This window comes from Dunckerocampus dactyliophorus, chromosome 9 (genome assembly GCF_027744805.1).
Source record: "Dunckerocampus dactyliophorus isolate RoL2022-P2 chromosome 9, RoL_Ddac_1.1, whole genome shotgun sequence".
Lineage (NCBI taxonomy): Eukaryota > Metazoa > Chordata > Actinopteri > Syngnathiformes > Syngnathidae > Dunckerocampus > Dunckerocampus dactyliophorus.
Window position 1 is genome coordinate 6,805,427 of NC_072827.1, and position 12,452 is coordinate 6,817,878.

General features: G+C 43.6%; 1 protein-coding gene across 2 annotated transcripts in view; it reads left to right on the forward strand.

Moving 5' to 3' along the window:
* Positions 1-12,452, forward strand: part of lrp2a (low density lipoprotein receptor-related protein 2a) — a 135,125-nt gene that overhangs the window by 93,805 nt on the left and 28,868 nt on the right. For both annotated transcript variants that reach the window (XR_008572556.1, XM_054788394.1), the window contains exons 54-59: positions 6,380-6,550; positions 6,635-6,858; positions 7,010-7,187; positions 8,308-8,504; positions 8,589-8,834; positions 10,491-10,619. Coding sequence is in view for 1 of the 2 variants with exons in the window: in XM_054788394.1 (XP_054644369.1) it covers positions 6,380-6,550; positions 6,635-6,858; positions 7,010-7,187; positions 8,308-8,504; positions 8,589-8,834; positions 10,491-10,619 (1,145 nt within the window). In the remaining variant the exon portion in view is untranslated. The remainder of the gene's footprint in view (positions 1-6,379; positions 6,551-6,634; positions 6,859-7,009; positions 7,188-8,307; positions 8,505-8,588; positions 8,835-10,490; positions 10,620-12,452) is intronic.

Sequence of the window (12,452 nt, forward strand, 5' to 3'; positions counted from 1 at the left end):
TCATTGCGATGTTATGCAAGACGCAGCAGGCCATTATGATCCTGCACACCTGCAATAACAGAGAGAATCAATTATTTATCCAGTTGACCAAATAAAACATATTTGCAATGGAGAATTCCTGGATTAATGAGAGCCTTCACAAACAAAGAATCAGAATGTTTGCCTCTTATTTTTTTGCCATTCCAAAGCATAAATAAACTAAAACCTCATATTAAATACTACAAAACCTACTGTACCTTTTCTGGTTTGTAGAGCAGCCTTCCACCTGCAGTGTCCAAACACATCCAGCGTCCCTTGAGTATACCGATGGTGCGCTCCACGCAGGAGCGTGTACGTGTGTGCTTTTGGTTGTACATTTGTTCTTGTGGGGTCTGCGGATTATTCAATTTAAATCGGACTTAATTGGCAGAAAATATTTACATATTCTAATTGTGAAATTCCTCCTTTTTTTTTTGGATGAATTGGGATTTGAATATATATTTATCGATGGAGTATATTTTAGTTGTTTTGATGAGAAATAATTGTTGGGATATTTTATTTGCACTACATTTTTTGGGATCAGGTTGCAAAAGCCATCATGAGGGCGATTGCGCATTGAAAGTGCGAGCTTTGCTTGTGCGTAAGAGTCCTCCTGAGCGTTCGTGGAATTTGTTCTTAGATCTAAGAACTGTGAGTTAAGAACACGTTTCATGAATGCCAAAAATCTTCGTAAGAAGGCTTTACGAACACATTTGTTCGTAAGAACGTTTCGTGAATGAGGTCCATTGTGATCGCATTAGGGGAAAAAAAAGGCAGCCAGCTGCGTCGCTATGAAACGTCACCTCATTCTCATCACTCGCCTAGGAAAAAAACCAAAGGCCCAAGTAAACGCACCAGCGGCCAACGGCGTGGGCAGTGCAGAGGTGTTGTTAGCCAAGAAGCCCTCTGAAACGTCACTCACCATTGACGCGGCGCTAAGAAAAAGGAGCCAAATTTACGAATTTCAAATTTTCTCCTGATTGTGGCGAGATTTTAAAAACTTTTTAATTCATGCTGGATTCATGCTGATTTGTGCTTACTGTGACGGGGGCTTTACACTTTGTGCTCCCATAAATTTATAAAAAATGTTATTTTTGTCTGTAAACAAGAGACTTTTTAGAAAGCTAGTTACCGTGCAGTTTGCTGTAGAAGAATATACCATGTACTCACAGGGGCGGATGTAGCTTTTTTGAAAATGGGGGGTGTGGCGGAGGCCACAGGCCGAGGCGGTGGAAATGGAGCGGGCGGTCTGGGTACCTTCCCCCAGAAAAAATTTTAAAATTAGACCTCATTTCCTGCAATCTGGTGATATCTGAGGCCAATTTTATGTCCTTAGATTCAAGAGTTTGTTGTTATTTTTATCCTTGCAATATATCATTTAAGCCAAAACATTCTATTTCTAAAATTACCGGTACTAGGAGAAACCCATTTTAGCTCAATTTCCTGAAATATTTTCCAATTTGAAGCAGCTGTAAATTCCGAGGATTTGAGTATAATTTTATGTCGCTGGGGATCGCTTTTCTGGTTAATTGTCATTGAGAATAGACAACAGTTTTCCTTATAGTCATGATGCCAGAACCTTTATTTTGCACCTCCACCTGAATAGCCATGTACAGCACAGGTTCATGTCCAATGTCAATGATCAGCCTGGCAGTGGGTTCAGGAATAGCATGCGTCTCGTTTGCATTTTGGCATATGTGTCCACCACGCGCCCATAATTCAGATGCATGTCAGATGCATGTGTAACCCGCCCTGTTCCGCACCGCCCGCACCGGGGCTCTAACACAGGACCTTCGTAATGGGAGGCGAGGGCGCTGACCACACGACTAAAAGCCCGGACTGTCGGCCGCATGTTCAGCGCAGCTTTTGAGGCTGAGGGAGTGAGGTTTACCAACGTACACTCGCACAGCCTCACAGGCTGGCATCCGTTACACATGTCCCTATGGACATACATTAGAATCAGGCAAAAAAAATCGTGGGTGCCTCAAAACGGTGGGGTGTACACCCCCCACACCGCCCTCTAAATCCGCGCCTGGCTCAATATCAACTAGGCAATTTAGTGGTCTTATTATTGAGATGGAAAGGCTGCTTGTGTTTTAGCTTTTATTTTTTTATTACCTGGTTTAAATTAAACTGGGGGCCGCACAGTGGTCTAGTAGTTAGCATGTTGGCCACACAGTCACAGTCTGGATATCGGGATCCTACATTCCAAAAACATGCATGTTAGGTTATTGGTGACTCTAAATTGTCCATAGGTATGAATGTGAGTGTGAATGGTTGTTTGTCTATATGTGCCCTGCCATTGGCTGGCGACCAGTCCAGGGTGTACCCCGCCTCTCGCCCGAAGTGAGCTGAGATAGGCTCCAGCATACCGCCGCGACCATAATGAGGAGAAGCGGTATAGAAAATGGATGGATGGATGGAAATTAAACTGTATTCAATTTGAATAAAAGTAGTAAAATAGGAATAAATGTTGTTTTCATGTTCAAATAAACATGAAAAAAGTGAACCAAAATCTAATCCCTCCAGTGTGTCCTAGGTCTGCCACGGGAACTCCCGGCTGGGCATGCCCGGAACACCTCACCAGGAGGTGTCCGGGAGGCATCCGGACTAGATGCCCGAGCCACCTCAACTGGCTCCTCTCGATGTGAAGGAGCAGCAGCTCTACTCTGAGCCCCTCCCGGATGACTGAGCTCCTCACCCTATGTCTTAGGGTGAGTCCAGCCACCCTACGGAGGAAACTCATTTCAGCTGCTTGTATCCTCGATCTCGTTCTTTCAGTCACGACCCAAAAGCTTATGACCATAGGTGAGGGTGGGAACATAAACTGTAAACGGTAAACTGAGAGTTTTGCCTTCCGGCTCAGCTCTCTCTTGACCACGACAGTCCAGTACAGCGATCACATTACTGCAGAGGCTGCACCTAATCTGCCTGTCGACCTCCTGCTCCATCCTTCCCTCACTCGTGAACAAGACCCTAAGATACTAGAACTCCTCCACCAGCGGCAGGATCTCATTCCCAACCTAGAGGGTGCAATCCACCCATTTCCAACCATGGCCTCAGACCTGGAGGTGCTAAGTCTAATCCCAGAAGATTCACAATCAGCTGCAAACCTCCCCAGTAAACACTGATGGTCACAGCCCAAAGAGGCCTTCAGGACCACATCGTCTGGAGATAGCAGAGACGAGATCCGAAGGCCCTCAAACTGGACTCCCTTGACGCATTGGCTGCACCTAGAAATTCTCTCCATGAAAATTATGAACAGAATCTGTGACAAAGGGCAGCCTTGGCGGGGGCCAACATTCACCGGAAACAGGCTGGACTTACTGCTGGCAATGCGAACCAGGCTCCTGCTCTGGTTGTACAAGGACCAAATGGCACATAGTAGCGTGCCACCAATCCCATATTCCCGGAGCACCCCCCACAGGACACTGAGAGGGACACGGTCGAATGCCTTTTCCAAGTCCACAAATCACATGTAGACTGGTTGGGCAAACTCCGATGTACCCTCCAGTACCCTCGCAAGGGTGTAGAGATAGTCCAGTGTCCCGCAACCGGGATGAAAACCAAATTGCACCTTCTGTAGCTGAGATTCAACGGTCGTACCTTTCTCTCCAGCACACTAGAATAGACTTTCCCAGGGAGTGTGAGCCCCCTATATTTGGAAAACACCCTCTGGTACCCTTTCTTGAAAAGGGGGACCACCACCCCGGGCTGCCAATCCACAGGTACTGTTCCCGACTGCCTCACAATTTTGAGGAGACGTGTCAGCTAAGACAGTCCCTCAACGTCCAGGGTCTTGTGCTACTGCGGAGCATTTTGATTACCCCAGATACCTAAGCCACGGTGATGGAACTGTCCACGTTCGTGTCCTCGGATTCTGCTTCCTCTATGGAAGGTATGTGCTTGGGAAAGCATTCCATCCACCGTCCGACTATATCCTCAGTCGAGGTCAGCAGGCTTCCGTCCCCACTGTAAACAGTGTGGACCGGGCACTGCTTCCCCTTTCTGAGGCGTCGCACAGTTTGCTAGAACCTCTTTGGTCGACCGAAAGTCGTGCTCCATGGCCTCACCAAACTCCGCCCATACTCGAGCTTTTGCCTTGCACACCACCAAAGCCGCGTGCCGCTTGGCCTGCCGGTACCTGTCAGCTGCTTCAGGAGTCCCACAAGCCATCCATGCTCAATAGGAGTCCTTCTTCAGCTTGACGGCAGCCCTGATCTCTGGTGTCCACCATTAGGTTTGGGGCTGGCTGCCACGACTGGCACCGACCACCTTGCGGCCGCAGCTCTGATCAGCTGCCTCAGCAATGGAGGCATGGAATACGGCCCATTCGAACTCGATATCCTCGTCCTCCCCCGAAATGCAGGCGAAGTTCTGACGAAGGTGAGAGTTGAAGACTTGACGAATGGGAGACTCTCCCAGGTCCGTCTGGCATACTCCCTTGCCATCTAATCCAACTCATCACCAGATGGTGATCAGTTGACAGCTCAGCCCCTCTCTTCACCACCACAAATGCGAACGCAGGTCTGATAATGCGACTACAAAGTCGATCTTAGACCTACGGCCAAGGGTGTCCTCGTGCCAAGTGCACTTGTGGACATCCTTTTGTTCGAACATGGTGTTCAACAAGTCCAATAACATCACAGCACACGGGTTCAGATCGGGGAGGCCATTCTTCCCAATCATACCCCTCCAGGTCACACTGTCATTGGCCACATGGGCGTTGAAGTCTGTCAGTAATTTCTGGATATTAAGTAATTGTGTCAACAAAAATAGCTAATAAGAACATTGTCCTGCCACAAAATTCCAGTGTTTTAAGCTATTTTTGTTGTCATCATCAAATTAAAACTTTTAGTTGTAACAGGCATTAAAATGAACAACAAACTGAAGAAACAAGGCTGATCTAATCCTTTTTTCCATGGCTGGAAATCGTTTAATATTGTTGAATTTCGCATTATCTATGTAATTATTGCAGAGATGCGCGACTTTAAGCTGCATCAAGTCATAATAATGTAATAGTGTCATGTTTAGTTTAGTGGGATCCCAAAATATAAACAAAAAAAAGCACTGAAAAGTTCCTAAAGCCTTGGTCACAACTGGACGTCAGATTTTTTGGCCATGCGATTTATGGCGTTCCACAATTTACTGCGTTTTTCTTCTTTCTGTGGAGAATGTAGTTTGGGTGACCATGAAGGAGTTAGTTTACTGCTCACCCAACGTACAACCTGTAAGTCGAATGTGCATACCACGCGCAAAATCTGAGGCTGCTTGGGCATACGGCTGTTGTTTTTTTCGTACAGCAAACACACACAAGTTGTAAGACTAGCGATTTTACGAAATTCTGCTTCTTCCGTTTTTAAGAATTCCCTTTTTTACCTGTTATACTTATTTTACCAGCAAAGCGTTTGTGCTTTTTACTGAATAAAAAGCCTTTAATTAAATTTAAAAATTCTTACATTTATTGATGCAATACATCATTGGACAATTTTGCCCAGTAATTCAGAAGAGGATGTAGCTTGGCTAACTTTTCTAACGGGATGTCAGCCACTGCCATACAAAATCCTCAACAAATTGTAATGCCTGTGCTTATGGTATATTCATGGACGTAGTCACCGATGCAATTCCAGTTGTAATGTAAGATATTTATTATGACACCCTTATTTTGTTTGCACAATTAGACAGGAGGTAGCACTCTTATTTTGAAGGCCGGAAGTGTATTGTGTGTGTTTAGAATATCTGTCTAGTTCAGATGAGCTAGGAGCAGGAATAAACATGCCTCACATATTATTTCACTCAGAACTTCACTCAGCATGCTCTGCTAAACTCAGCTAACCCAGCTAGCTTCCATTCACGCTCTGTAAGAGGAGTTTTTCCGCCAACATTTGACGGTGTTTCAGGCCACCGTATTAACATGTTTGGGTTGTGAGGGAGTCAGTGTTTGTGATGACATTCCGCCACGATTGAGCAGTCCGCCGGGGAAATACTTGCCTACACAAACGTTCCTTCTCATGACAATGACAGCATTTCATTCACATGACGTCAATTTCCGTGAGACTCCACCAATTCCACGATTCTTTCTGTGATTCCGTCAACGTGAAAATCATAGGGCCCTATATAAGGTATAAGAAGGGTGGACAATTGTAATGGGAAACAGGAGAATCCTATGGTGCCGCCACAACTGGAGCTCAGTCATTTAAATAGGAAACACGAGCAGAATGTGACAAATTGCATTTCTGTCATTGCTAAGGCAAACCCCGATCATCTGCTTTAGTGGTCCATCATATTTGTACTATGCATGTATTTACTGTATCTTATTTACACTGTTTGTAATGCGTTCTGACATGTTTCTTCTTGCTAGATATATTTACTGGACTGACTGGGGAGAAAAAGCCTTCATAGGTCGAGTTGGAATGGATGGAAGCAACAAAGTAGCGATCGTCACCACCAAGATCGAGTGGCCCAATGGGCTCACCATTGACTACACGAATGACAAGCTCTACTGGTCTGATGCACATCTGAACTACATTGAGTGAGTACATCCTGTCTGTCTGGAATTCTCTTACAGTACAGACTTTGAGACTAGCATTTTCATCCATCCTTCTTGACGTGTCAGGTACTCGGACCTGGACGGTCACCACAGACGCACTGTCTACGACGGAGTCTTGCCTCACCCGTTTGCCCTGACCTTGTTCGAAGACACGGTCTACTGGACCGACTGGAACACACGCACCGTGGAAAAAGGCAATAAATACGATGGTTCTGGTCGCCAGGTCCTGGTCAACACCACACACAGACCCTTTGACATCCATGTGTGCCATCCCTACAGACAGCCCATTGGTGAGTAGCAGTGCTCTGCTGTTGATTGATCTCATCCTGTGCTGCCGTTTACTTTGATTTAAGCAGAGGTTTAGATTACCTGCTCAACAATGCTCGTCCTGTATTTGACCAGCAATGGTAAACTGAGATTGTTTGCTCCTTCCTCTGCTAGTAAACAACCCCTGTGGGCTGAACAATGGAGGCTGCACTCACCTGTGCCTCATCCGTCACGGGGGGCGGGAGCACACCTGCGAGTGTCCCGACCACTTCCTGGCAGTGCAAATAGGAGGTGTGACCAGATGCCTTCCCATGTGCACCAGCACCCAGTACCGATGCACCAACAATGAGCGGTTTGTTGTCTTTCTGTTTTTGGATCCGATTACCTTGAGTGTCTATGTTATCCTCGGTGTGGGTTTGGTAATGTTCATACTATTCTTAATGATGATGATGGTGATGATGGTTACTTTTATGGTAACTACCAGTCACATACTACAGAACCATGAATATGGACATGAGAACATTAACATGAACCAATCAAAACAAGCAAAATGCTGTTAAACATTTCAACATGTTAATGCAATGTCTGCACAAAGACTCTGCCGAAAACTGACCCGTCGGAAAACGTTTAGTCCGGAAGTTGGGGGAACTTACCAGACATTTATTAGGGGTCCTGGCGAAATCCAAAGATGAAAAAAAACCCACCACTTTTCCGACAGGTCAATTTTTTTTTTGTGAGGATGGGCAAGCTGTCAGGAATCTCATTTTTTCGAGTTGATTAAACTACGCCTTTCTTGTCCGGGATGTGGGAGAATCCTACCACACATCAATCGGCGGCTCCGGCAGGCCTAAAAATGGCAACAAAAAAAAAAAACAATACCTGGGATCCCCATTCATTCTGAACCCTGAAAATGTGCGGATTTTGTATGAACATTGAACATTGATTGTACAGTCAGGGCCAAAAGTTTTAAGAATGACATAAATATTAATTGTCACAAAGTCTGCTGCCTCAGTTTTTAGGAGGACAATTTGCACATACCCCAGAACATTATAAAGAGTGATGAGATGAATGGCAATGAATTGCAAAGTCTTTGTCATGAAAATGAACTTGATCCCAAAAAAGCATTTCCACTGCATTTCAGCCCTGACACAAAAGAAGCAGCTGAAAATCATGTTAGTGATTCTCTGCTGAACATAGGTGGGAGTGTTGACAAGGATGAAGGCTGGGATGAGTCTGTCATACTGACTGAGAAAGAATAACAAACCGGAAGCTTTAAAAAGGGGGGGGTGGCTTGAAATCTTAGTTTTTCCTTTGTTAACCTTGGTTACCTGCGAAGAAATACATGCAGTCATCATTGCTTAGCACAAAAAGGGCTTCACAGGCAAGGATATTCCTGCTAGTAACATTGCACATAAACGAATCAAACGTGTGAAGCAAAAGGCCATAAAATGTTCTTGTTGTTGCTCCAACAGTTGTATTCCAATCTGGTGGAAGTGTGACGGTCAGCGAGACTGTAGAGACGGTTCGGACGAGCCGTCTACCTGCCCCCCTCGCCATTGCAGGCTGGGCCATTTCCAGTGTCACGACGGGAACTGCACCAGTCCGCATTTCCTGTGCAACGGCAAGCAGGACTGCCATGATGGCTCTGATGAAGACCCTGTGCTGTGTGGTTGGCTATGCTTTATTTCTGCCTTCATGTGTCTGTCTTATTCTCATGTTCTTCTTCTCAGTGTTTAGTGTTATTTCCCCGCAGCGACACACCAGTGTCAAGCTCACCAGTGGCAATGTGGGAATAAGCAATGCATCCCCGAGTCGTGGCAGTGCGACGGAGAAGAGGACTGCACTGATCAGTCCGACGAAGACCCTTCTCATTGTTCCACCAGGACGTGTCGCCCTGGACAGTTTAAATGCCGTAATGGCCGCTGCGTCCCTCAGAGCTGGAAATGTGACACGGATGACGATTGTGGGGACAACTCTGATGAGCCTCTCGACGAATGCAGTAAGTCAAGTGTCATCCACTCCTTCATTATGTCTTCCATCATTCTGTCATCTCGTATACAAGCAAAACTAATTTTTCATATACAGAACTGTGAGAGGACTTTCAGAATAGGAGGCTCTATTTGCAGTTAGTGGTCACATTTAACTTTTAAACACTCTCCAGCAAGGGTGACCAAAGTGCAGCCTGGAGGCCATTTGCGGCCCGCGGCAGTTTTTTTCCTATAATTTAAAAAAAAAAAAAAAAAGGAAAAATCTGCAGTAAGTTTACAAGAATAAAATCAAAAGTCATTTTTATGAGACAAATGTTGTAACATTATGAGGAAAAATAACGTTGTTTTATTAGCATGAAATTGAAATAGTATACCCCAAAAAATTTTCAAAGTCGGAATATGATGAAAAAATAAACAAAACAACAAATAAAGTTGTAATTTCTGGAAAATAAGGTTGCGGAAAAAGTTAGAATATTGGAGAATAAAGTTAAAAGCCCTAAGTATGAGAAGAAAAACAACTGTCATTTTACAAAAATAATGTCGTAATGTAATGAGGAAAAATAATGACATTTTAGTAGCATAGAGTTGAAATATTAAAGAAAAAATGTTATTTTTTAATAATATAATAATAAGATAATATCTGTCTATCATGAGAAACAAACAAAACAAAATAAAGTTCTAATTTTTGGAAAATTAGGTTGGTGAACATGTTATAATATTATGGGAATAAAGTCATAATATTACGAAAACAAACTTTACAAAGATTATTTAAGACTAAAGTTGAAATATTTGGCAATTTAAAAAAACGGGAAAAAATGGAAAAAAAATACTGCAATTTTTTTAGAATAAAGTCCAAATATTAAGAGAAAAAAAGTCATATTCTAACGAGAAAAAATAATGAACTTGTAATATCATGAGGAAAAAGAATGACATTTTAGTGCCATCCATTCCATCCATTTTCTATACCGCTTCATCCTCATTAGGGTCGCGGGGGTATGCTGGAGCCTATCCCAGCTGACTTCGGGCGACAGGCGGGGTACACTCTGGACTGGTCGCCAGCCAATAGCAGTATTATTAGATATGTTTTGATATATTTATAATATGTATTCTAATATTATATATTATTTTTTTAAAGTCGTAATATTATGAGAAATAAACAAAACAAAATCAAGTTGTAATTTTTTTATAAAATTAGGTTGGAGAAAAAAGTTATAATATGGGAATAAAGTCATAATATTACGAAAAGAAAATTTATGAAGATTATTTCAGAAGAAAGTTGAAAATTAAAAAGCTAAATTGGGGAAAAAATAAGCAAAGATGGACGTTCATTCTAATAAATGTGTTTTCTCATCTACAGTATATGACAGAGCTGAGATGCAGGTTTTTCTTGAAATATATATAACTTCTTAGCACATCTACATGTGTTGCTTTCCAAAATATCTATGTGGCAATGTTGCATCCTTTCATTTTTCGCTATGTGGCCCTCGCTGGAAAAACGTTTGGACACCCCTGATGTAAACAATACCCAACCTTAGTGTTGTCCTTCAAATCTTAGGAGTGACTTTGCGTTTGAGAGTAGATTGAGTTTCTGGGCCTCCAAACAGTTCAACACCTCTCAGGGTCGCTGTGTTTAGAAAGTGCCACAGTGTCTTTGTTTTTTTCCCAAGTGGGGCCGGCGTATCGATGTGACAACCACACTGAGTTTTCCTGCAAGACCAACTACCGATGTGTGCCACTTTGGTCTGTGTGCAATGGACACAACGACTGCAGAGACAACAGCGACGAGGAGAGTTGTGGTAAGTCCCCCGTGTTTCAGTGACACTGCTATGAAGCTTCCACCTACACACCATCAGTCACACATGGAAACAAGAGTGTGTGAATGCCAATTAACCTTGACCTCGGCAGCAACATTACACACTGTGATGTAGTGCAAATTGTCGACAAGAGCGTATCAGCATTCCCAAATTTACGAGCTGTTGGATAAAATAGGCCTCCATATCTGTGTTGTTGGTGTGTCCGTGCGTGGGGGCACGGGTTCATATGGGAAGCTTTGTAGTCTACGCACACACACACACACGAGCCGCCGCCTTCCCGGCTCTTATCAGAGGCCCTGGCTCCATTAGTGCCATGCCCGAGCAGGAGGGAGAGCTGCGCTAATCTTCCTGTAAGAATGCAGCAGATGGGCCAGGTGGAGACTCTATCTTTCACACCCAGCACCGTGTGGTGGAGACGGCTCACATCAACTTCCCTCCACTTCCCACTGCAGCCTTGTCCACACACGCACACACACGCGCGCACACACACACACACACACACACACACGGGCATGAATGGAGGTCACCCATCTGTCTCAGACATGCTCCTCTGCTCCCTCCTTTGCACTTTAATTAAGAAAGGAGTTGCGTTTCGTTTCAAACTTTCAGCATGACTTAAGACCCCCGACAATGAAGTTATGAAAGCAGGGATGTCATGTGTGCCAAAACGCTGTCAGAACTCAATCTATGGTGTAAACACAGGCAGAGAATGTCTACTCATAACATTGTGAGGATACGTTTTAGCAATGTGTAACAGATCTTATGAAAACAAGGCTGCCCCTCACACCCACTCATACCTGCCAGGTTCATACAAATGACATTCTTCGAAAAAAATACAACCATCTGCATGCTGATTCTGGCATAATCACAAGAAACTAGATATAACCTTCACAACATTCCAACATATTCCTATTGTAAAAGGTTTTTTTTATTATTGTTTTTTTTTTACTTTTCAAATTCAATCAGAGCAAATAAGGTTTTTTTATGAGTAATGTATTTATGATAACAGTAAAACTATTATAGTTGTATTAGCACAGATTAGTACATAAACATTCGCGTGTTGCATGGCCTGGCTTTTTAGATGCTCAAGTGTTGAAGAGCTTATACAAAATAAATAAACAAAATAATAAAAAAAAGAAATCTGATCAAATTTAATGAGCATAGATTTTTTTGAGGGAGTGGCAGTGGTTCAGTTGGTGCAGTTGTCCAGAAACTCGATTGTTGGGGGTTGGAACCCCGCTTCCTCCATCCCAGCGACTGCTTTTGTGTCCTTTGGGCAAGAAACTTCACCCCCCTGACAGCAAGTGCAGCCCAAACTGTATAAATGGGGGTGGGGGCACATGCATGTATTGGCAGGGAGCGTAAGCTGACTTTGGACCATCCTGAGACAGGTTAGTTTAGCCTACTGATGTTGTTGTAGCAATAGTAATCCTGTAGTTTGCCACCCACGTTTCTGTGCTAGTTATGCCGACAGATGGAGTTTACCACCACCACAGTGTGACTGTGGAGACAATAAATAATAAATAATGGGTTGTCAGTATAAACACTTTGGGTGTTGAGAAAGGTGCTATATAAATCAGTCCATTATTACAATCATTATATTGAGTGCAGTAAAGTGCTGCTGAGATTGATAAAAATGGTTATATACAGTACTTGTATAAGGTACATGTTAGAGGTGCACGGAAATTATTGGGCCAATATGAGGGAGTTATGACATCATACCGATGAATCTGATAACATTAAAAATAGCTCAGATAACCGATAATCACGGGTGTCATGAGACACTCAGTTTACAAGATGAGACGATACACGAGA